The sequence below is a fragment of the Rana temporaria genome, chromosome 2 (genome assembly GCF_905171775.1).
Source record: "Rana temporaria chromosome 2, aRanTem1.1, whole genome shotgun sequence".
Lineage (NCBI taxonomy): Eukaryota > Metazoa > Chordata > Amphibia > Anura > Ranidae > Rana > Rana temporaria.
Window position 1 is genome coordinate 493,695,702 of NC_053490.1, and position 26,022 is coordinate 493,721,723.

Here is a 26,022-nt window from a genome sequence, read left to right on the forward strand (position 1 = left end):
GGAATAATGCCTCACCATTGGTATCAGTGGGAGGAATAGTATGCCATTGTTGGTGTCAGTGGGAGGAATAGTACCCCATATTTGGTGTCAGTGGTAGGAATAGTACCCCATTGTTGGTGTCAGTCAGAGGAATAGTGCCTCACCATTGGTGTCAGTGGGAGGAATGATACCCCATTGTTGGTGTCAGTGGGAGGAATAGTGCCTCACCATTGGTGTCAGTATGAGGAATGGTACCCCATTGTTGGTGTCAGTGGGAGGAATAGTGCCTCACCATTGGTATAGTAAATTGGAACAAATATACTCTCTGTGTACCGAACTTTTGCTGATTCCCTCAATCTCTGTGACTGGTCCCCTGCAGCTTCTGTGAAAGTTGTGACAGGCTGTGGTGGCACTCCATCATCCTCATTGTACCATACAGGATTAATGTTCCTGTATGGTATGCAATGATGCTGAGGCTTTGGGTTGAGGAGGAGAGCAGTGCGGCTGGCTGGAACATGGAAACATAAAAGTACAAGTGGTAATTTCCCCCCAGCAGTGCTTTTCCCTTTCCTGGAGGTGGGCTGTATTCTGTATGTCTCGTTATACTTATGACAATGTCAGGAATATACTGGGACTTTTCAGGTTCTACATAGAAAGTATTCCACATTATTAAAAATAATCATTTTTAATAAGATATGGTGTGTGTGTGTGGAATGCATCCATGTGGAGCCTGAAAAGTGCAGTCCACTCTGACTTCCAGGGGGGGGGGGCAATTGACCCCCCTTGCCCTATGGAGCGGACGCCCATGGATGTGATCCACAATCAGTTTAAGTAATTTGTTGCGGTAGAGGCTCTCTTTAATCTCCCTTCCCCAGGTACATAAGTTGTAGAACCCTTCTAACAAATCCCCGAGTAATAAAAACCAAATGGCGGAATTAATATAATACATGAGCTGAATGAAGACAAGATTAATAAAAATGTTGTATGTCTCAATAGTGTAATGCAGAAAGAATATATGCTAAAATGAATGAAAGCCAATATGTAGCACAGACAACTTTATAGACAGTCCTGTGCCTGAAAACATTGCTAAATTTGTGTTTTCATCCAAGAAATGATTATCTGGAATATATTTTATTAGTGAGCCGTCATTGTGATGAATAGTCGGCAGTTTTACTGGGCTTTCCAGCAGCCTCAGACATTGTCCAGCCATTTCATTTGGCTTGCAGAGAGTAGGCCTGGCTTCCAGGAACACTGCGGCCCCGATGGCGTACGTCTGGGTGAAAAACAACACTGACATTTGGAAAACCTGTCCGTTTAATAAGCCAGCATATTCACTCACTAATCAATACTTTCAATCACTCTTATTTGCTAAGTGCTTCAATTACTTAATTTTAAAGAGGCTTTGGAATTTACTGGATTTCACATGAAACAATGTTAAACCTATGCAACGTATAAAAACAAGCCTTTCCTTTTAAAAATACAAGAGATGCGTCAGGAAGTTTTCTGTAAGCTGCCGATGTCTTGTGGGCAGAAGCAGGGCCGCTGATAGGGGGGGACCACCAGTCCTCCTGTAGGGGGCCCGGGCACACAGGGGGGCCCAAAAAGCAGGAGGAATTAGTGTGGTTTGGCAGAGGGGTAGTAGGATGCCCTGTGCAGCTCTCTGCAGCAGCTGAAAACCAATTTCTCCCCCTCCTGCAGGCTTTCAGCTGCTGCAGGGAGAGACACTGACAGAGGGCATCATTGCTGTAATTGCTCCCCCGACACTGATTCCCCTCCCTGTTCTGCTTGCTTCTGCCCCCCCCCCCCCCCACCCCTGTGTGTCCCCTTGTCACTGTGAATATAATTATTTTTTATGTAAAAAACAAATAAAAAAGGGCTAATTCACACAGGTTCTCTGTTACATTTGTGTCCACTAATAATGACTTTAGTGTATTTTTGGTGAAAATATGGTCTTGATGTATTGGGGGGGTCATGCCATGTAGGCTGTACGGGGCCCCACGATTTCTAACAGCAGCCCTGGGCAGATGCATGGTAAAGGGCATGAGAGCCAATTTAATTCTGAATCCTCTATGCCCCTGGTGCCCAACCTGAGGTCTGAATGCAGCCCTTTGACATCTTTTGTGCGGCCCCTGGGGCCCTGCAGACACTTAACTGTGTTTCCAGATTGTCCTGTTATAGCAATGATTTCTAGAGTCTCATGTAATGTGACTTCAGTTTATGAGTGTCTCTCATAGGTGTGCGCAGCTTATTGCATAAGGGTGTGCACCCCAAAGCTCCAACACATATGCATTCGACATATTTACCGGCCTCTTCCCCCCGCTCTCCATCCGGAAACAATGAGAGAAAGGGGAAGTAAGGGAGCACATGGGGGACCCGGGCAACAGAAGGAAGAGGAACAGGCAAGAGAGGGGTGGCATATATTAGTACCGATCCCCTATATTTTCCTCCTGTGGCAGCTGAATGTTGACAAAAAGGAGAGGAGGAGAAACCAACTTTCAGCTGCTGCAGGAGAAAAATACAGATCAGCCCACTAAATTCCAGCCCTGCCACCTCTCCTGTCCAGGTTCTGAGGGTCGGCAAGGAAGGATTGTGCAAAATGAAGGAAAGATGTTCTGGACATCCAAAAACATCCAAAAATAAATTGCTTTTATTTTAAAATCAAAAAACACACAAAAAGCATGCCACAGCAAGCGGGGTAAAAAGCTGACGCGTTTCACACCAAACTTTCGTTTGTGGTTTAGGATTGTGGTTTACCTGTTACCTTCCCACCATTGATAGGTTGCCAACCTCAGGTTTAGGGTGTGCCCAGGCACACCTGGCACACCCTAATGTGACCATCTCCTGTATCATGTCCACAGTCTCTGACCATCTCTAGTATCATGCCCATAGTCTTTGACCATATCCTGTTGTGTGTTTGGTCTCTCTGACACTAAATAATCAATGTATTTTGTAATGTGTGGCCCTTTGGTGATGTTGGGGGCTGCACTTGAGGCCCCCTAGATCAAGAAAGTTGACCACCACTGCTCTATGCCATGCCATTTATTTTAAAGAGAAGCTTTGGTTCAAACAAAAAAACTCTAATTTCCAAAGCTGGTTAGACATTTAACCTGCAGCCACCATTAGGAGCCAGCCCTTTAAGTGAGCCATGATTCCGGAAGCCAGTGGAAGGGTTTCCTTTGTTCACTGTGATGATATAGTTAGGATCTTGTCCCACCGGCTACGGATTGTCGGTGGTTGACCGTGAGCTGTTGGTGACAGCTTAGTCACAGTCTGTTGGCACCATCTGAGCACGAGATTTCCTTTCAACATTGTTTTCAACAGGACAGGAAGTGACAGAAGGTTCTACCAGGACAGCTACATTTCTTTTTCTTGCTGCCTTTTATTTCTTACTTCCTGTCCTGGTAGTAATGGTGTCACTAAAACAGGAAGTAAGGGAAAATCTACCCTATGGAGCTATACTAAAAAGAAAAAATGAAGAGGTCCATGCAGTATCCAAAACTAAAGAAAAATTTTTGGCTGGAGACTTTTATTTGATTAATAACACGTGTTATATTATGCAAGCTCTGTATTCATCGAATACAACATGGAATCAGCCATTTTGACAACTCCCCTTTAATTGTTGTGTTACTCAGCAAGACACCGAAAGCTTGCTTTGATAACAATAATCCCTGCAAACATTGTCCCCCCTCCCAACTTATTAATTCATCTTTAAACTTCAAGAAACCTTCAGTCTATTTTAGTTCTGTCCTCCGTGTACAATAATTCTGCATCAGCAATGATTTAACAGCAAGGTCAGCGTGCCTCTGCAGAGACGCCTTGTCACACATTTCTGCCGGATAACCCTGGCACTCTCTGTAAACTATCTCAGGAACTGGGATCAACGTGTCTCCTGCACGTCACATACCTTGGTGGCATTCCTTGTTGTTAGAGGAACACTCCAGTGCAGGTTGATAATGGAGGCGGAACCAAGAGAAAAAATTACGTTCATGTAGACTGAAGACGTTAATATTTATCAAATGCATGCCTCTGCCTTGAAATAACGATATGTTCCCCCTGACACGGGTTCGGTACCTGACCCAGTGGTCACTGCAGGGCCATCTTAATAGCATCATGGTCCACTGGGCAAAGTAAGGCCCCTACCAGCCAGCCCAAATTTACGCACCTGCTCTCAAGAATTAAAGTAAAAATAGTTCATAGACTTAAACATATATTTATTAGTACTTTCATTAAAATAGATTTTAAACTATATAAAAATGCCATAAATTAAAGACCAATCAACACAAAGGGCACAGTACAGGAAGGGGCAGAAATGCATAGTACTGGGGGGGGGGGGGGGGTCAGGATTGTAAGGTGCCCCCTCTATACATTGCAAGGTGTCCCCTCTATACATTATAAGGTGTCCCCTCTATACATTATAAGGTGTCCCCTCTATAGGTGTCCCTTCTATACATTATAAGGTGTCCCTTCTATACATTATAAGGTGTCCCCTCTATACATTGTAAGGTGTCCCTTCTATACATTATAAGGTGTCCCTTTCTATACATTATAAGGTGTCCCTTTCTATACATTATAAGGTGTCCCCTCTATACATTGTAAGGTGTCCCTTCTATACATTATAAGGTGTCCCCTCTATACATTGTAAGGTGTCCCCTCTATACATTGTAAGGTGTCCCCTCTATACATTGTAAGGTGTCCCTTCTATACATTATAAGGTGTCCCCTCTATACATTGTAAGGTGTCCCCTCTATACATTGTAAGGTGTCCCCTCTATACATTATAAGGTGTCCCCTCTATACATCGTAAGGTGTCCCCTCTATACATTATAAGGTGTCCCCTCTATACATTATAAGGTGTCCCCTCTATACATTGTAAGGTGTCCCCTCTATACATTATAAGGTGTCCCCTCTATACATTATAAGGTGTCCCCTCTATACATTATAAGGTGTCCCCTCTATACATTATAAGGTGTCCCCTCTATACATTGTAAGGTGTCCCTTCTATACATTATAAGGTGTCCCCTCTATACATTATAAGGTGTCCCCTCTATACATTATAAGGTGTCCCCTCTATACATTATAAGGTGTCCCCTCTATACATTATAAGGTGTACCCTCTATACATTATAAGGTGTCCCCTCTATACATTATAAGGTGTCCCCTCTATACATTATAAGGTGTCCCCTCTATACATTGTAAGGTGTCCCTTCTATACATTGTAAGGTGTCCCCTCTATACATTGTAAGGTGTCCCTTCTATACATTGTAAGGTGTCCCTTCTATACATTATAAGGTGTCCCCTCTATACATTATAAGGTGTCCCCTCTATACATTATAAGGTGTCCCCTCTATACATTGTAAGGTGACCCCTCTATACATTGTAAGGTGTCCCCTCTATACATTATAAGGTGTCCCCTCTATACATTATAAGGTGTCCCCTCTATACATTATAAGGTGTCCCCTCTATACATTGTAAGGTGTCCCCTCTATACATTATAAGGTGTCCCCTCTATACACTGTAAGGTGTCCCCTCTATACAAGGTGTGGTTTTATCCTTTAGCTGTCTGTTGTTTAATTGTTTTCATTTTTATTTTATTTTTTACAGAGGCGCTTCTCAGCTGTAATTATAAACTGGAAAAGGATCAGAGTGTTAGGCTGGAGTGGAAAAAAGTTGCTCTCGGTGGAGGAATCTCCTTTGTCTTTTTTCAAAACTCTTTAATAGGTAAGGTTATGTTTCATCATACGATGTAAGAATAAATGCCATCGATCCTATGGTATATTGCATTGTGCTCCTCTGCAGTCACACTGAACCCCTTCCGTCCGTTCATCATGGTGAGGCCATTGATATGTCATTTGGCCTTCGTAAAACTGCCATATTTGTTTTGGGCACCCAGCGATCTGCATCAGAAATGTTGCTGCACAAATTTCAGTCATTTATACATAAATACAATTTTATAGCCAATACGTATTTAAGAATGTCTCTTTTACTGAATGTATTATTTTGGTTAACACCTCCACTCCCAAATAAAAAAAGGGAGAATGAACCCCCAAAAATGTTATAAAAACCACAAGTGCTTTTTTTACCACTACAATTCCTTTATAGTGGATTTTGAAATTTAAAAATGCAGCAATTTAGAAATGGGATGAAAGGTTTAGCGCCGGGAAACACTTTTTTGAAAGCTAAAATTTTATATACAACAAATGAGGAGGAAACAGGGACTTTTTTCCAAATCATGGACAGTCTCTCGAAATCAGGAACAGTTGGGAGCTCTGCCTATGCGAGACAAATGCTCCGAAGTGGCTTAAAGCTGAGGTCCGCCCACCCCACGAAAAATTTAAAATCAGCAGCTACAAATGCTGCAACTGCTGATTTTTAATATATGGACACTTACCTGTCCAGGGAGCCTGTGATGTCGGCATTCCCAGCTGATCTTCGGATCGGCTGTCGGGTGCAGCCGCCGGCATTGCCGGTAAGGGAACCCAACAGTGAAGCCTTTTGACTTCACAGCCAGTTCCCTACTGTGTATGTGCGATGCCCGCTGTGCTTTCTAATCGGCCCAGCAGCAGAGGAAGGAGGAGGGGGCCGAGCTTCCCTGCTGCGGCGTCTCCGGAAGTGAGTAAGGAGACCTGTCAAAAGCAGGTCCTGGTTCCCCCCTCCCCCCTCAAAGGTGCCAAATGTGGCACCGGAGGAAGGGAGGAGACGAATAGGCAGAAGTTCCACTTTTAGGTGGAATTCCGCTTTGAGTAAATTTTTTTGCACTGAAGTGTGTTTTGTGACACGTTTTGTTGCGCCTGAGATTTACACACCACAGCTCAATATGGAAAGACAAAAAACCTTAAAGTGGTAGTTAACTCTTTTTTTTACTTGTACCTACAGGTAAGCCTATCATAAGGCTTACATGTAGGAGATATTCACCCTGCATGCGGCTGGTGATGTCAGGGATATCTGTCTCTGAAGGGACAGCATACCTGTGCTGTCCCTTTAGAGCTTTGTGTCGTAGTCCCTGACTCCCATGAGCATGTGCGGGAATGTCGTCATCATGGTGCGGCCAATCAGATGGCCGGAGCACGCAAACCCAGAAGGAAGATCGCGTGAAGATGTAAGCCCTGTCACTGCGCGCCACTGGAGGGCTTTGTTCTAAGGTAAGTATTTTATAATCTGCTAGTATGCAATACTATTGCGATTGGGCTAAGGTAAGTATATAGGGGGAATGGGGGGGGGGGGGGCAGCTGACCATGGAAGGATTTTACCCTAATGCAGAGAATAGATTAGGTAAAACAAATCATAGATTGATCTTTTTGAACACCCTTTTCGAAATAACAATTTAATCTGAAGAGACAAGCTCACGTTACTGTGTGCCAGGGGTGTAATGGGCACAGGAGGCATTGTCCAGTAGAAAACAAATGCAGCCATCATATCTAAGCTTGGTAAGCTGCAATATGTTACAATAATATTTTTGGAATTAATAACGCTTTAAACATTATCCTCTTTCTCTCTTTTTCTCTTGGCAGGTGACTTAGCGCCACGAGCAGATATGGAAAGCTCCAGTATCAGGATTAGAAACCTAACAAGAGGAGACTCAGGGAAATATCGCTGTGAAGTCAGCGCTCCTCAAGACAAAAAAACCTTCAATGAAATTACTATCACTTTAAATGTCTTAGGTGAGAGAAATCAGTGACAAGTGACATTATTGGTCCTTAAAGTGAATCTGTGCCGAGGCTATGCACTCTGAAGTTTATCAAAAGCAGTAATATCACTTGTAAACAAGCCCCATTCACACCTGTAGCTATAAGCATTGTGGAGAAATTCCTCTTTAAAACTCACATCATAGGCATTGAAATCTCATCTATCAACAGAATCTTGGCCGCCTGACAGCCCTGTAATGTAAACACATGGTGTTTCAATGCTATCACAAACCAACTGAAACCTGACCTTATGCCGCGTACACGCGATCGGAAATTCCGACAAGAAAAACGTGGATTTTTTTCCAACGGAATGTTGGCTCAAACTTGCGCTGCATACAAATGGTCACACAAATGTCAAAAATTCAGACCGTCAAGAACTCGGGTGACGACGTACAACACTACAACAACCCGAGAAAATGAAGTTCAATGATTCTGAGCATGCGTCGAATTGATTCAGAGCATGCGTAGAATTTTTGTGCGTCGGAATTGCATACAGATGATCGAAATTTCACACTAAAGCTTTTGTTGTTGGAAAATTTGAGAACCAGCTCTCAAATTTTTGTTGTCGGAAATTCCGACAGAAAATGTCCAATGGAGCCGATGGAATTTCCGACCAAAAGCTCACATGGAATGTTTCTTGGCGGAATTTTTCAATCGTGTGTACGCGGCATAAGAGTCTATAATGAGATACATTACTTTAAAATAAATGCAACTAGAAAGGTCAATGATGCCTTGTTTTAAAGCTTTTGTGAATGGAGGAGACTGCTCCATTCACAGATCCTGTTACACGCAGTGTACACTATGAAACAACTGCTCCCAATAGCTTAATGCTATTAACCCGCTCAGTGGCGGTGTCCTATCGAGGCGTGCCCCTATCGAGAAATGCTCGGGTGGAACTGCGCATGCGAAACGCATATGCAGTACGGAGCCACAGAACAGCTAAGTTTACGATCAGCTGCTGTCTCGCGTTGCTGAGGCACGTTCATGTAGGTGAGGGGCGGATATTTACATGAAGGGGGCGGATTTTAAAATGATGGGCAATGGTGGGGGCAGAATTTTTATCGATGGCCAAACAAATCTGCAAAATAAATCTTTATCTGCTATTCTTTCTGGACGCTTGTGGAGCGTGTTTAGTCGATTGAACGGCGGCTTTTTCTATATTAGATAAAGATTTATTTTGCAGCTTTATTTGGCCATCGATAAAAAATCTTCCCCACCACTACCCATCATTTAACTATCCGCCCCCTTCATGTAACTATCCGCCCCTCACCTACATGAACGTGCCTCGGCAACGCGAGACAACAGCTGATCGTCAACTTAGCTGTTCTGCGGCTCCATGCGGCGCATGCGCAGTTCCAACCCGGGCACTATTCAATAGCTGGGCACTTCTCGACAGAACACCGGATGTTCAAATACAGGAAGAGGACGGGGCATCCCTGCAGTGAAGATTTCTCCAGGATCTAGCTGCATGATGTAGGTAAAATTAATGTGACTAAAGCTATACCGAAAATAAAACAGCTCAGCTATGAGCCATGAGATTGCGCCATTTGTTTACCAGATTTCGGTAAAACTCCTATCTGGATATTAGAGAAGATTTGGTCACCTTTCGTTCTGACTGTGCAGATGTTTGATACATTTGTATAGTGAACATTTTATACATAGACCTCTATGTTTCTGTCTGAGAGCATATAACACTTTACTATTTACCCCTAGGGGCTTTGTGTTGCAGCACGGTATAAATAATGTACAAGAAGGTAAAAAAGTATACATTTATTGATAGGGTATCAAAAAAGAGCCCCTAGACAAAAAAGGGAACTCAGTATATGAGCTTTGATAAAATCAATCCATAAACAGAAAGGCAAAGAAATACATCACAACATGGTAACAATGATAATTCAAATTTGAACAGTACTATATGCATATAAGCACTATATGCGAAAAAAGACCTACGCGTTTCGACCTTCATAGTAGCGGTCTTCTTCAGGGAGCCAATGTTTTTACGCAGACATTCTATGAAGAAAATATATGCAGATAAATCAAAAAGTAAACAACAAACATAATCATGAAGAGGACCTGTCCACCCCAACATAAGGATAAAAGTGGGGGTGCATGGTCTCCTCCCATAACAATATAATAAAATAAACAATGATGTACAAAAATCGAAATGCCACTCACCAAGACACATATCGAAAAACAGACCGGGATCGGACACCGAGTCACACCATCGAGAGCAAGGCTGGGTAGATGGGAAGGCAGACAGGGGAAAATAGGAACAGGCCCCGGGGTCAGATGGAAAAATTACTCCAGGGCAGAAACCAAGAGGCCAAATCACTATTGGGCCTATGAGAGGTCACACATGCGTGTCGTGACCTGCACCACAGGATGGAACACAGGGGAGGCAGGGCAAGGGAGTGGAGGCGGGGGGCAGAAGGAAGGGGGAAAGGCGGCCACAGACAGGGCGGGGCAAACACAGGGGATCATATGACCGGATCAGAGTTGGCTGAAAACAGGCAAGTATATTTAGTAAATCTTTCTTCCACAGGTTAGAAAATCCTAATGCCCTGTACACACGATAGGTTAGTCTGATGAAAACAGTCTGATGGATTTTTTCATCAGTTATCCGATGAAGCTGACTGATGATCCGTCGCGCCTACACACCATCAGTTAAAAAAACGATTGTGTCAGAACGCGGTGACGTAAAACACAACGACGTGCTGAAAAAAATGAAGTTCAATGCTTCCAAGCATGCGTCGACTTGATTCTGAGCATGCGTGGATTTTTAACCGATGGACGTACCCACAGACGATCGTTTTTTTTCTATAGGTTTTATATCCACAACAAGTTCCTATTTTTTTAACCTATGGATAAATAACCGATGGGGCCCACACACGATCGCTTTGGTCTGATGAAAGCAGTCCATCAGACCGTTTTCATCAGACTAACCTATCGTGTGTACGCAGCATAAGTGTTAGAAGAGGGGAGGGGACAGTTTTAAGAGTAGTTAGGGATATCCCAGAATTCCACTTTAACCTGAAGGAGGAGTGACATCTAGTGGCAGAGAAGACTTTTGCGGGGACAACACCAGAGGTAGGGCTAATGTTGGGAGAAGAGCTGATTTTCGTATTTTAGCAAAGGCCGGCCTTATTATTTAGAATATAGAAGCTGTAGATGGAAATGGGGTATGAGTATTTTTATTTTAGCTTTTAGTAGAAATTGACACTTACAATTTTAGGGCTGATTAGGCACAGAGGATTTTGATTTCAGCTCTTGTGCTCACCTCCTAGCTTCCCGCTGGTGCGTGTTGTGGCTGCATTATCAGCAGCCTGCTGTGACCACATTCCAGAGAGCAGGAAAAGAATGCTATAGTAACACAGGGTATAAAGTCAGCATTTAGCAAGGCCTGTTGTACAAGCAATCACTGTATGCAGCCCCCTATGTACAGATTTGTAACCTCACAACATTACTAAAGACATTTTCTGACAATATATACATTTGATTGGTAGAAACCCTTATGGTAATTTACATACAGTACTCCCTCCTCCAGTTTATCTTTTTTTTATTATATATATATATATATATATATATATATATATATATATATATATATAGCATCGTGATCCCAGTTATTTCCAGGCAAAGTATTTTTATACATAAGGGTGTATTCCTAAAAAAAATTATTTGCAAAGCAATTTGCCCAGTGAAAGCGCATGTGCAAATGGGGCAAAAAAGAGTTAATAGGTTATATCCTGTGCTGTTTGAATGTAAATAATTGATTTTAAATGGAAACTACTGCATTGGGCCACTAGAGGGAGTTAAATATCATAAGAATTTCCTATAATACTTAGCTCCATCTAGTGGCCAAAACAGAGATGAAAAGTTTGAGTTGGAAAATCAATGATTTACCTTCGAATAGCACAGGCTATAACCTATGTACATGGACTTTCGCAGGGAGAATTGCTATGTGAATTTTGTTTTATAAATATGCCACTTTGGATTCTTAAATTTTTTTTATATACAATTTGACCATTTTCCTCTTTCCTATTCTAAATTACACCTCTCTCTTGGTGTTTTGATTGGCTGTTGTATAGCCCAGTGTTTCTCAGGGTTTCCCGCAGATGAAATGGCTGTGGTATTTACTAAAGCAGTAAAACTGATCAAATTACCTGTGCAAAATAATTGAAAACCTGAAAACATGACCTGTTGGGGCACCTTGAGGACTTAAGTTGAGAAACACTGGTATAGCCTTCCATGTTCTGGTCATATGCTTTTTACGTCTGTTGGTGATAGAAAGCTAGAACATTTTTTTCTAGGCTTGTAGACTTTTTGGTATTGCAGAAACAGAACAGTACAGCATTTCTCACTGATTTTATGTACCGTATTTGCCGGCATATAAGACGAGTGGGCGTATAAGACAACCCCCTAATTTTCCAGCTAAAATGCTGGTTTTGGGATATACTCACTGTATAAGACGACCCCTCACTGTGCCATTATACATGCCTCACTGTGCCATTATACATGCCTCACTGTGCCATTATACATGCCTCACTGTGCCAGTATGCCTGCCTCACTGTGCCAGTATGCCTGCCTCACTGTGCCAGTATGCCTGCCTCGACGATCTTCCTACCTTCTCCTGTTTGCAGAGTTTCTCAGGCTGCGGGTGTCCATTATTCAAAAGCTGCGCCTCCTCCTCAGGCTGTTCCGTGATAGGCGGAACACTAATTTTCCCAGCAGAGCCTCTGTTCAGTGTTCCGCCTATCACGGATGTCCTCTCGTCCGAGGATGAGAAGGCATCCGTGATAGGCGGAACACTGAACAGAGGCTCTGCTGGGAAAATTAGTGTTCCGCTTATCACAGACTGAGGAGGAGGCGCGGCTTTTGAATAATGGATGGCCGCCGTCTGACAGACAGGTACTCGGCGTATAAGACGACCCCCGACTTTTGGGGCATGATTTTAGATGCAAAAAGTCGTCTTATACGCCGGAAAATAAAGTACGTGTTCTGTTACCTGCTCTGGTGATCACTGCACTACATGGATATATTTTGTAGATAGTATACATAAGTTCCTGTCTTTGAAGCAGTTTCCAGAATATTTTTTCTATGACTGTCATATAAACACAAATGATGCTCAGCTATTATGACTGTGGGGGCTTGTTGTTCAAATAGGTCACTTAAACTGGATGATTGGCAGGCAGTTTTGACCCCTGCTAAGTGCCATCTGTGCACCAGGTCTGATAGAGTGTACTGAACTGAACAGCTCTGTATGGATATGTCCGGTTGGCGGTTGTGCAGTATTGTGGCTGATTGCAAGGTTCAGGCCGCAGCTTACTTTTTAAAGAGCACTCGGAAATTGGCACCAAAAACATGCCCTAAGCCAACTGACCTACTGGTATGTTTGAGGGTTGGTGGAGGATACCATATCACCCACATGCTGAGAATTTACAATCTCAAGGAAATTATGTCATGTTCTACTTGGCACTTTGCATGTGCCAGTCATAACTGATAAAATCCTAGCTACCTGCTCACTCATCTGTAGATTTTTCAACCTGGCCCAGCTTTTTCCTGCAGGCTATAAGCTAAGGAGGGACCCAACCTAATACTGGCATGCCCAATTGATGTGTGAATGTATTAAATTGCTGCCTTAAAAAAAGTTTAAAATTGAACCAGGTCTAGCCTATGAACATGCAAGTGTAGCTGCAGGCACTGTGGAGCAATTAAAGCTCAAATTTGCAGCAGAAGCACTGAACTTGCAAGTCAGCATCTCAGTAACTCCTCTGTTTATATTAAAGGAGAAGTACAGCCAAAGCTTTTTTCTGATCAAGGGGGTGCTGTCCGTTCTGCACTGAAGCCCGTTGTCAGCTGAAATCACAGAGCCGGATTTCAGCTGACAAAGATCGCAGCAATATGGTGAGATCCACCCACAACCCTGAACCAACACCTGGCTCACCTCTCAGTGAGCTGCTGAGAGCCTGAGCCAGCGGCTCCCCCACAGCCAACCTCTCCAGTGAGCTTGGGGGGTGAGCAGACAGTGGTGACTGGCAGTTTGTTTGTTTGATGGCTCAGTTCTCAGTCTTAGAGGCGGCAGGGGACAGATGTAGCATCGGACCAATGCTGCATCCACCTAGGTAAGTATGATTCTTTAAAAAAGCACATCTCATAATTCTCTTTTAAAGATTAGAAGGCTGATCACTGTTGAGGGATGGGAGCAATACAAGCTAAGTTGCAGGGTTACTGCTGTAAGAAGAAGCAGGGGGATCTGAGCTTCTGAGTTACAGCTGAGACCGGGAAGAAGGGTTAGCTGAGCTGCTGAGTAACTGATGGGAAGAAAAGCAGGGAGAGCTGAGCTGCTAAGTCTCTGTTGGGAGGGGTAAGTGGGTGGATCTGGCCTGCTAAGGTACTGCTAGGAGGGGGAGCTGAGCTGCTGAGTTACTGGTGAGAGGGGGTAGCAGGGTGTGCTGAGCTGCTGTGTTACTGTTGAGAGGGGGTAGCAGGGAGAGCTGAGCTGCTGAGTTACTGTTGAGAGGGGGAGCTAAGCTGCTGCATTACTGTTGGGAAGGGGGTAGAAGGGAGAGCTGAGCTGCTGAGTTACTGTTGAGAGGGGGGTAGCATGGAGAGCTTAACTGCTGAGTTACTGTTGAGAGGGGGTAGCAGGGAGAGTTGGGCTGCTGAGTTACTGTTGAGAGGGAGGTAGCAAGGAGAGTTGGGCTGCTGAGTTACTGTTGAGAGGGGATAGCAGGGAGAGCTTAACTGCTGAGTTACTGTTGAGAGGGGGGTCAGGGGGAGCTGAGCTGCTGAGTTACTGTTGAGAGGGGGTAGCAGTGAGAGCTGAGCTGCTGAGTTAGTGCTGGAAGAAAGAATCGGGGAAAGATGAGCTGCTAAGAAAATATTTAGAGCAGCTTCAGTGCATCTGCTGCAAACTTTGAGTATGGATTACTCCTCAGTGCTTGTCACTACAGAGGTAATTGAGGACTTATTTTCATAGCTTATCTACTGCTTAATAGGAGTATAACACAGCATCATCACAGTCTGAATTTTTTGAATGAGAAAAAGTCCACAGGGGATCTGAAACATGACCAAAGTGCTGGGGTCAGCTAAGGCCTGAAGTACAAAGGCAGCTGTACTTCTATAGGGAGATTACAAGTGAGGAGAGAAAACTAATAAGGCAATGCCCTATAGATAAGTGAAGAATATTAGATTACAAAATATTACAAATGGTGCCCCAGGAGTTCAGCTTGAAATAAATAGGGAAACAGCATGTGGCCCAGCTTAGTGTGGAGTGTAGCTAAATCCCATTTTATATGGCAAACCCAGTAACTGTAGGAGATTTATCTGGTGACAAGTCCAAACCGCTAAAAAAATATGTTTATTTTAAAATGCACTTTCAAAAATTAATTGAATTTGGATTCTTTCTGTCTGATTAAGTAGAAATGTATCATCTGCGGTCTTTACATGGCTGGCTGCTGCATTTACAAGACAAATCACTCAGAGTCTGATTTGTTTATATTCCTCCTACTGGCTGGTTTCCATTTTGTTTTCTGTCCAGGAAAAACAGCTTTTTTCACCAAAGTGTAAATAATGGATATTCTATTCTACTAATGCATAATGCTGAGTTTCTTCTTCTTCATGGAGATATACACTCACCGGCCACTTTATTAGGTACACCAAATTGCTAATCAGCCAATCACATGGCAGCAACTCAGTGCATTTAGGCATCTAGACGGGCTGGTCTGAGTATCTCAAACACTGCTGATCTACTGGGATTTTCACACACAATCATCTCTAGGGTTTACAGAGAATGATCCGAAAAAGAGAAAATATCCAGTGAGCGGCAGTTGTGTGGAAGAAAATGCATTGTTGATGTCAAAGGAGAATAGGCAGACTGGTTTGAGATGATAGAAAGGCAACAGTAATGCAAATAACCACTTGTTACAACCAAGGTATACCATCTCTGAATGCACAACACATCGAACCTTGAAGCAGCAGCGGCGGACAGCAGCTTCTAACACGTCTCCTCTCCTCTGCATTATGGCAGCTTCCCCCGTGCTTCTCCTCCCTCCTTCTCCTAGGCGTTCAATAGGATCGCCTGTCCTTTCAGCCAATCCTCTGGCTCTAATCATGGGTTTAAACCCCCCCCCCATTGGAATCCATGGTCCGGCGCCCTGTATGCTAATCAGGGGGCTGGACACAAGGATGGGGTGGAGGTGCCCGTGCACCCCTAATGGATGGGCTGCCATTGGTGCTTGCACTACCTTTTCCATGTTCCAGCGACTGAACCGATGAAATGAATGTGTCCGAATGTGTGAAAGGGGCCTTGGAAAGCTGCAACTTTGATGAGATATTTTCCTATCAGGAGATTGATTTAAAAAAGTTTAGGACTATCTCAAAATAGACAAAAAATCTTTGAAAACTTTATTTTACAAAAATATTACAAAATCACCAAAAAATAATCTAATTCCCAGGACTACCCAGATAAAAATATTGAAACATATACCGTATTTATCGGGGTATTGCGCGCTCCGGCGTATAGCGCACACCCCTAATGTTGACCCGACAACCTGTAAAAAAAATCATTTTATTGCTTACAGTTTTGGTGTCTTGCCCGGCGTCCGTCCGCAGCCTCGGTGGTGTCCTCCCGGCTTCTCCCGCGCTGTCTCCGAGTCGAATCCCCGCTTCCCGCGCTCAGTTTGAAGCCTCCGCCGACATATACCGAGCGCAGTACACTCGAGCACGTTCGACCACGCTCAAGGTTCTCACACATAAACGTCACCGAGCGTGACCACGAGCGAAGCCGAGCCTGGCTGAATGTGCCAGAGTGTACTGCGCTTGGTATATGTCGGCGGAGGCTTCAAACTGAGCGAGGGTATCGGCGTATATCGCGCACCCACGATTTTCCCCTTATTTTGAGGGGAAAAAGTGCGCGGTATACGCCAATAAATACGGTATATTTTTAAATATATTATCTGGGTAGCCCAGGGAAGAATGGTCAAACATTCCCATAGACACATTCCTAATCCTTGTGGACGGCCTTCCCAGAAGAGTTGAAGCTGTTATAGCTGCAAAGGGTGGGCCAACCCAATATTGAACCCTACGGACTAAGACTGGGATGTCATTAAAGTTCATGTGCTTGCAAGGGCAGGCGTCCCAATACTTTTGGTGTCATAGTGTATTATGTACCTATGTTGGGCGTTTTTTCTTTTTCTTTTTCCTGGAATTTTACATTCATTGACAGTGTGAAATCAACTTTTCACACAGAAGAAATGTATTCCTGCCCCTCTGCCAGAAGAATGGTTTGATATAAAACTCACATCTCTGAGTTGCTGGAATTAGGTTAGCATACAGAATGGGAGCCAAACTGCAGTTACAGGAAATGAGGTGTGCAGTGTGAAATGTCCTCCCCCGCAGACCTCTGAACTGTGCTGAAGCACACTGTTGGCTTATTATGCTAGCTTTATACATAAACATGTTTCTTAAGTATATTTGTCTGAGGGCCATTTTACACCAAGCCAGCTTCCTGCTAATTGTCTAACTATACACTAATAACCAAGAATCTGCTTTCTGTACAAGTGACTCATCCAGAAGATATCACGCAAAAGAGAACTTCATTAAATAATGGAAATGCTGGCACTTACTCCACAGAGGAAATCACCTCTCTCTCTTTCTTACTTAAGAAGAAAAATACATGGCAGATTGCAGAACATAATGTAATATTTTAGAATAATGCAAAGGAGTGCAGATTTAAAGTACATCCATCTCAGACACACAGCAGAGTCAGCCATATTGGGCTCCATGCAGGGCTAGAAGCCAGGTAACCTGAACATCAAGAAAAAAATATATAGCCGCTGCCTGTATCTACTTAATCAGGCTGAAGAAAAAAAGACTCATCAAGCCATCAAGTTCATTTTCAAATGGAATTAGATGTTCCCGTAATCCTTAAAGCGGAGGTTCACCCTAAAAAACATCTATATACCATTAAATCCAGCATACCTCCGACATGTACAGTATGCTGGTATTTTTTTTCGCTGTACATACCGTTTTATAGTTCTTTTTCTTTTCTCACTCCCACGGGGAATAGGCGTTCCTATTAAGAGGCGTAGATAATTGACGTGCGGCTAAGGCGCGTCACGCCTTCCGAAAATATCCAAACTGGGACTCGGCGCTATGCGCGCCTGCGCACAGACTAGGAGCCATGTAGAGCTGACTGCACAGGCGTCGTATAGGGCCGAGTCCCAGTTCGGATATTTTCGGAACGCGTGACGCGCCTTAGCCGCATGTCAATCATCTATGCCTCTTCATAGGAACGCCTACTCCTGGCGGTAGTGAGAACCCGGAAGCCAGGTGAAAAAGAACTATAAGACGGTATGTACACCAAAAAAAAAGAAAATACCAGCATACTGTACATGTCGGAGGTATGCTGGATTTAATGGTATATAGATGTTTTAGGGTGAACCTCCGCTTTAACCACTTCGCACCCAGGCCAATTCTGACACTTCGCTCCTACATGTAAAAATCGCCCTTTTTTTTTTTTTTTTAGAAATTCCCTATAGAAAAAAATTATGAGTGTTGTCATTTTTTTATGTTACACGGTATTTGCGCAGTGTTTTTTGTGGGAAAAATGCACTTTAATGGATTTTATTGCACACAAACACAATATAATACCTTTTTTTTATATATATAAAAGATGATGTTAAGCCGAGTAAATAGACATGTAACATGTCATGCTTTAAAATTGCGTCTACCAATGGAATGGCGGCAAACTACAGTGCCTAAAATTCTCCATAGGCTTACCCCCTCTCTTGCTTTGATTCTTCTCCTTTTCTCTCTCCTTTTTTCTCTCTTATGAGTTAATTTATAATATTTGTTTATATATATCAGCTCAATATTAATACATGTTTGACCTACACATGTACACATTTTTACAGGATTACTTTTGTTGGGTATAATACTCATAATAATATGATAAAAGAACATAGAACAGGTAATTATATGTATGCATTGAAATTTAGCAGGGGCAACCTATCAGGAGAGTCAGCCACCTGACAAGTCGCAGTCCGCTCTAACCAATGGAACCATTCTAATAGGCGCAACAAAAAAGGTTCCTGTACGACTTTGGGGCGACTTGCATTGACTTCAATACAGAAGTAATTTTGCAAGTTGCCTCTCAAGTCGTCTTGAGATCGCCTTGCTGAGTCGCCCCCAAAGTCGCGCCGCCTGTGTGTGAACCGGCTCTAACCCACATATATAATTGTTATTGTTTAACAAAAAACGTATCTATATATCCTTGTACATGTAAAAACTGTACTTTTATATTATTGTGCAATCAATAAACCTTTTTGACAAGGAAAATTCTCCATAGGCAATGCTTTAAACGCAATTAGCTAGATTCACAAAGACTTACGACGGCGTATCAGTAGATACGCCGTCGTAAGTCCGAATCCGCGCCGTTGTATCTTTAAGCGTTGCTAAGATACGACCGGCATAAGTCTCCTACGCTGTCGTATCTTAGCTGCATATTTACTATGGCCGCTAGGGGCATGTACGGCGATTTACGCTGAGAATATGCAAATAAGCAAGATACGCCTATTCACAAACGTACGCACGCCCGTCGCAGTAAGATACGCCGTTTATGTAAGGCGTTTTCAGGTGTAAAGATAAACCACCAAAAAGATGGTGCAGCCAATGTTAAGAATGGACGTCGTGACAGCCGTCGAATTTCACGTTGTTTGCGTAAGCCAATTCAGAATGGGGCTGGGCGTAGGTTACGTTCACATCGAAAGCAAGGAGTATTTTCAAAACCGATGGTAAGTACGCAAAAGCATCGGTTCAAAACCCGCGCATGCTCAGAATCAAGTCGACGCATGCTTGGAAGCATTGAACTTCGTTTTTTTCAGCACGTCGTCGTGTTTTACGTCACCGCTTTGGACTCGATCGGTTTTTGAACTGATGGTGTGTACGCACATCAGACCATCAGACCATCAGTCCGTTTTCATCAGTTTGGACTTATCGTGTGTACAAGGCCTAAGATGTACTAGCAGATTTAGATACACGAATGCTACATCTGCTGTTTTCTTTTGGGTTTATTACTGTTTAAAAGTGACACTAAACAATATCCTTATTTTCCAAATATAATTCAGACACATTTACTAATCGATGGTCCTGTAATCTATTTTTCAGGAAAAAAAATCCTCCTTGTAACGTCCTCTGTGACCGTACAAATCCTCCTTTTTCCCCTCACTTCTGTTTATTTAGAAGTACTTGTTAGTTGCGTTGTGCATACCTCCAAACTTTTTGAGATGGGAATGAGGGACACCTATCAGCAAAAGTATGCAGGCATAGGACACACCCCTTACCACGCCCCCTTAAAGGAGAATTGTATAAAAAACAAGATTGGATAAACCCACAAGTGCTTTTTTTATCACTGCTATTCCTTTTATTTTGGCTTTTGGAATTTACAAATGCAGCAATTTAGAAATCAGATGAAAGGTTTAGTGCTGGGAAACACTTTTTGATAGATAAAATGTGCATTTTATATACAACTATATAGATCAGATCAAAATGAGGGACAAATGAGGAGGAATGAGGGACAGAGGGACATTGTTCCAAATCAGGGACAGTCCCTCGAGTTTGCACACTACAAATCCCATAGTCCATTTTCTGAGTGAACAAGAGAGGGCGCCTGCTTTCCTACTTACAGTGGGACTATGGAGAACAGATGTAGCCGCCCTCTACCAAGAGGCTGGAATACTTTTTTAGGTTAAGAATACGTACTTGAACAGATTTTCTTTAACCACTTCCCGACCTCCTCATGTACATTTACGTCGGCAGAATGGCACGGACAGGCACATCAACGTACCTGTACGTGCCTGCCTAGACGTGGGTGGGGGGTCCGATCGGGACCCCCCCGGTACATGCGGAGGTCGGGTCCGCTCGGGGAGCGATCCGGGACGACGGCGCGGCTATTTGTTTATAGCCGCTCCGTCGCGATAGCTCCCCGGAGCTGAAGAACGGGGAGAGCCGCGTGTAAACACGGCTTCCCCGTGCTTCACTGTGTCGGCGCATCGATCGAGTGATCCCTTTTATAGGGAAGACTCGATCGATGGTGTCAGTCCTACAGCCACACCCCCCTACAGTTGTAAACACACACACAGTGATCCCTAAATGTTACAGCGCCCCCTGTGTTTAACTCCCAAACTGCAACTGTAATTTTCACAATAAAGAATGCAATTTAAATGCATTTTTTGCTGTGAAAATGACAATGGTCCCAAAAATGTGTCAAAATTGTCCGAAGTGTCCGCCATAATGTCGCAGTCACGAAAAAAATCGCTGATCGCCGCCATTACTAGTAAAAAAAATAAAACTGCAAAAAAACTATCCCCTATTTTGTAAACGCTATAAATTTTGCGCAAACCAACCGATGAACGATTATTGCGTTTTTTTTTTACCAAAAATAGGTAGAAGAATACGTATCGGCCTAAACTGAGGAAAAATTTTTTTTTTATATATATGTTTTTGGGGGATATTTATTACAGCAAAAAGTAAAAAATATTGAATTTTTTTTTTAAATTGTCGCTCTATTTTTGTTTATAGCGCAAAAAATAAAAACTGCAGAGGTGATCAAATGCCACCAAAAGAAAGCTCTATTTGTGGGGGAAAAAGGACGCCAATTTTGTTTGGGAGCCACGTCGCACGACCGCGCAATTGTCTGTTAAAGCGACGCAGTCCCGAACTGTAAAAACCCCTTGGGTCTTTAGCCAGCATATTGATCCGGGGCTTAAGTGGTTAAATTTTAAGTTAACTTTAAGCCACTTTAAGTCATGCCAATGCTTTCTTTTCCAGTGGCCCCGAGCACTCCAGAGTGCGATATTCCCAACTCTGCAATTAGTGGCAGCGCCGTTGAGCTGAAATGTCGGGAGAAGCAAGGGAACCCAGCTTCCAAATATCGGTGGTTTAAAAATGGTTTACCTTTGGATAACCAGATCCCAAACGCCAGATCTGCCAATGTGACTCATAAACTGGATAAGGCCACAGGCACGCTGGTAAGTCGATTTGTCTGTTAAAATGTATAAATGTGAGCAGATGTCCAGTATATTGAAGGATTCGCATGCAAAATTTTTGAAAGTCTGGAAACCATGGATAAGTTATTCCCTTCCATCCTTGCCCCCAACTAGTTATGGTCAGCTTTAAGAAACCTTGCTTCGGCGGGTCCCGTGTCCGTGATACTTGCCCTCTTCTGGGGCTCCTCTTTTTCTCTACTTTCTTTTTCTTACTCTTTCTCTTTTTTGCTTTCTCTCTCATTGCTTTCTGATATGAAGGCCAACAATGTAGACTGCTGTACTCCGGGGTACAGAATAACATTTGTGTCTATGACACAGGCCTAATTTTCAACCTGGTCCTCCATGGCCTGGGTTATAGTTTGTTTTGTTGTTCATGCGCTATTTCCTTATTTTTCTGTTCAATGTTGCCCCTGCGTGGGCAAACCACGGCTTGTTACAATTTTTGAAAATCCAATAAAATATTGAAACAGAAAATGTATAAATGTCTACAACAAAAAACAGAGGTAAACACTTTGGGGCAGATTCACAGAGCAAGTACGCCGGCGTATCTACTGATACGCCTGCGTACTTTCAAATTTCCCGCGTCGTATCTTTAGTTTGAATCCTCAAACCAAGATACGACGGCATCTGGGTAAGATCCAACAGGCGTACGGCTTCGTACGCCTTCGGATCTTAGATGCAATACTTTGGCGCCCGCTGGGTGGAGTTCGCGTCGTTTTCCGCGTCGGGTATGCAAATTAGCGATTTACGACGATCCACGAACGTACGCGCGGCCGTCGCATTTTCTAACGTTGTCTGTAGTCGGGTTTTTCTGGCGTATAGTTAAAGCTGCTATTTTGTGGCGTATAGATAGACTTGCCATGTTAAAGTATGGCCGTCGTTCCCGCGTCGAGATTTGAATTTTTTTTTTTTTGCGTAAGTAGTCCGTGAATAGGGATGGACGTAAGTCACATCTAAGTTCAAAAAATGACGTCGTTGCGACGTCATTTCGCGCAAAGCACGGCAGGAAATTTCGAAATGGAGCATGCGCAGTTCAATCGGCGCGGGGACGCGCTTCATTTAAATGAATCACGCCCCCTACCCGCCAATTTGAATTCCGCCGCCAGAAATACACTACGCCGCCGTAACTTACGGCGCGAATTCTTCCTGGATTCGACTTAGAGCCAGGTAAGATACGGCGGCGTAGCGTATCTCTGATACGCTGCGCCTGTCCATTTCTATGTGGCTCTGGCCTTTTGTGCTGATGCTCCTTTATGGTCTAAGTTAGGGGTTGAACCATCAGTCTTCCTGAAAATGAAATGATAGATTTTAGTAGGTGCTTTCCTGTTGACTTGCTCATCAGTAATTCTATCAAGAGGACCCGTCTCCCAAGTTCTGCCCACATGTTATGACTACTATATTAAAGTCTGACTTTCCGTATTAGTTATTTTTCTTACAGCCCACCATGTTTTAACACTCAATGGCATGCTATAATGCAACACATTGGTGGGTGCTGGCTACCAAGGAAAGGGAGGTCCTGTGTGAGGCTAGCTAATTTTTTTTTTACAATTTAGCCTAACACTCTCTACCCCTTCAAATTTAGGCTTCGAAAGAACCCTGTCCATCTGATGTGCAGAGCTTGAGGGAGCAGACCAATGGTTGTCAGCTTACCAGATATATGGGGCCTCAAATGCGGCCCCTGATATCTCCAAAGGGCTGCATATAATATTTATGAAATCAAAGGCTATGGATCACAGTAATATGCTAAAGACTTGTTTGAGGAAATGATCAGAGACTGTCCTATAGGAGTGGTTGGAGACTGAAGTCTTGCTGTAGGAGACAGTCAGAGACTAGGAACGTGAAATTAAACTGCTAGAGATTACATTTATTAAGGGTCCAATTCCAAAACAATGACTGCAGAACTACGCTTCAAACATTAAAGGACCGAAATTGGGGGGCATTCAGTGGGTGGATGGGTGAGGGATGTTCCCCTCTCCCGGACAGGCTTCTCCTTCTACTCTCTTTCTTTCGAACCCCTTTCTTTCTCCCCTTCTTATTTTTCTCCTCCTTCACCCTTTCCCCTTTCTTTCTATGGTCAAGCCATTAATTCTAACCAAGGCTGCCTTCTGGACTGTCAGTCTTTTAGACGCACCCATCCGCAGATGAGGTTACGTATTCTTGTTCTCCCCATTTGGGAAGCACTCCTTCACAAGCTTGTTGCCTTTTTTTTCTGCCCACTCCCTCTTGTTTCAAGACTTCAGCTCAACACACATTTTCTGTGGTTATGTCCTAGTTTTGTCTTTCTTGATGGCCTTCAAATTTCTGGCCATAGAGATAAAGCCGCCCACCCAGGGGCGGACTGACCATTGAGTCACTCGGGCACTGCCCGAGGGCCCCATGCCACTAGGGGGCCCCATCAGGGTTGCCAGGCTCAGTTAAACCCGGGACAGTATGTAAAAATCTGTGTTTTTTTTACATCTGTCCCTGATAAGTCCGAAACCGACATGCTTTTGATGTGAAAATCCCGCGATTTTAGCTGCCCCGCCTCTGCACTGCCTCCTGGCGTGGTGGCCATCTGTAAGCCCAGGGGCCCCATGATCTTCTATTGCCCGGGGGCCCCATGAGTTGTCAGTCCGCCCCTGCGCCCACCCCTTTGCAAACCAATGGACTTTAAATGCTTTAATTATGCTGCATATTGTTCTTACAAATGGATGTTACTGATGACTGTAGTTACCGCACCTATTTATATTCTCAGGCCTATGAGCCCATGTATATTTTGTCAAATAAAATATTTGTGGACTTAAAGGGCTGAATGTGGCCCTCGGGCCACAAGTTGGGCACCAGAAGTGTAGACCAGTGTTTCTCAACTCCAGTCCTCAAGGCGCCCCCAACAGGTCATTTCCCTCAGATGAAGCAGCTGTGGTAATTACTAAAGCAGTGAAACGGATTAAATCACTTGTGCAAAATAATTGAAAGCCTTAAAACATGGCCTGTTGGGGCGCCTTGAGGAGTGGAGTTGAGAAACGCTGGTGTTAGACCTTAAGCTGGCTTATATGTTCCATCAGAGGTCATCACATTTTTAATTCAGCTAATGAAACAAGTGCTTGAAATGTTTGTCTTTATAGCAAGTCTTAAAGGGGTTGTACACGTAAAAAAAAAAAAAAAAAATTCCCTAAATAGCTTCCTTTACCTTAGTGCAGTCCTCCTTCACTTACCTCATCCTTCCATTTTGCTTTTAAATGTCCTTATTTCTTGTGAGAAATCCTCACTTCCTGTTCTTCTGTCTGTAACTAAACACAGTAATGAGAGGCTTTCTCCCTGGTGTGGAGAAAGCCTCTTGAGGGGGCGAGCAGGAGTGTCAGGACGCCCACTAACACACAGCTCCTTTCTCTATCTGCAAAGTAGAGAGTGTCCTGACACTCCTGCTCGCCCCCTCAAGAGGCTTTCTCCACACCAGGGAGAAAGCCTCTCATTACTGTGTTTAGTTACAGACAGAAGAACAGGAAGTGAGGATTTCTCAGAAGAAATAAGGACATTTAAAAGCAAAATGGAAGGATGAGGTAAGTAAAGGAGGACTGCACTAAGGTAAAGGAAGCTATTTAAGGATTTTTTTTACCTTTACAACCCCTCTAATGCCTAGTACACACGAGAGGATTTATCCGCGGATACGGTCCTCCGGACCGTTTCCGCAGATAAATCCTCTGAGGATTTTGATCCGATGGAGTGTACACACCATCGGATCGAAATCCGCACCGAATTCCCATCGCGATGACGTGTCACGCCGTCGCCGCGATGATGACGCGGCGACGTGCGCGACGCTGTCATATAAGGAATTCCACGCATGCGTCGAATCATTACGACGCATGCGAGGGATGGGTTCGCACGGATCGATCCGGTGAGTCTGTACAGACCACCGGATCGATCCGCTGGAGCCGATTCCAGCGGATAGATTTCTTAGCATGGTAAGAAATTTTTATCCGCTGGAAATCGGTCGGCCCGAAATATATCCGCGGATAAATATCCGCTGGATCGTACACACCAGCGGATCTATCCGCTGAAACCGATCCGCGGATCAATTTCAGCGGATCGATCCTCTCGTGTGTACGGGGCCTCAGACTGCATCTGATTGGTAGCAGGCACTGTTTGGCCAAGCTCCCTCAACATTAGTCAACAGAAAAAATTGCATTTGTCAGTGCCAACGGCCACCCACGAAACAGATACAAAATTCAATCCTGTGGCCAGCTTCAGAGTCGGGGTATTGGTTTTTAACATGGTGCCAGGTGTGCCTGGGCACACCCTAATCACAGTGTGCTGCGCATATTCCCCCCGCTGCTTG

The 26,022-nt window shown here is 43.8% G+C and overlaps 1 protein-coding gene and 1 long non-coding RNA gene across 3 annotated transcripts in view; one reads left to right on the top strand and one right to left on the bottom strand.

Annotated features, from left to right (window-relative positions):
* JAM2 (junctional adhesion molecule 2) overlaps positions 1-26,022 on the top strand; it is a 143,391-nt gene that overhangs the window by 83,596 nt on the left and 33,773 nt on the right. For both annotated transcript variants that reach the window (XM_040338825.1, XM_040338824.1), the window contains exons 3-5: positions 5,579-5,695; positions 7,486-7,635; positions 21,490-21,689. In XM_040338825.1, coding sequence (XP_040194759.1) covers positions 5,579-5,695; positions 7,486-7,635; positions 21,490-21,689 — 467 coding nt within the window. The remainder of the gene's footprint in view (positions 1-5,578; positions 5,696-7,485; positions 7,636-21,489; positions 21,690-26,022) is intronic.
* LOC120927863 lies at positions 9,415-11,192 on the bottom strand. The gene is made up of 2 exons (XR_005747140.1): positions 10,884-11,192; positions 9,415-9,669 (listed from the first exon to the last, which is right to left on the bottom strand). It is a non-coding gene; the product is annotated as an uncharacterized LOC120927863 (long non-coding RNA).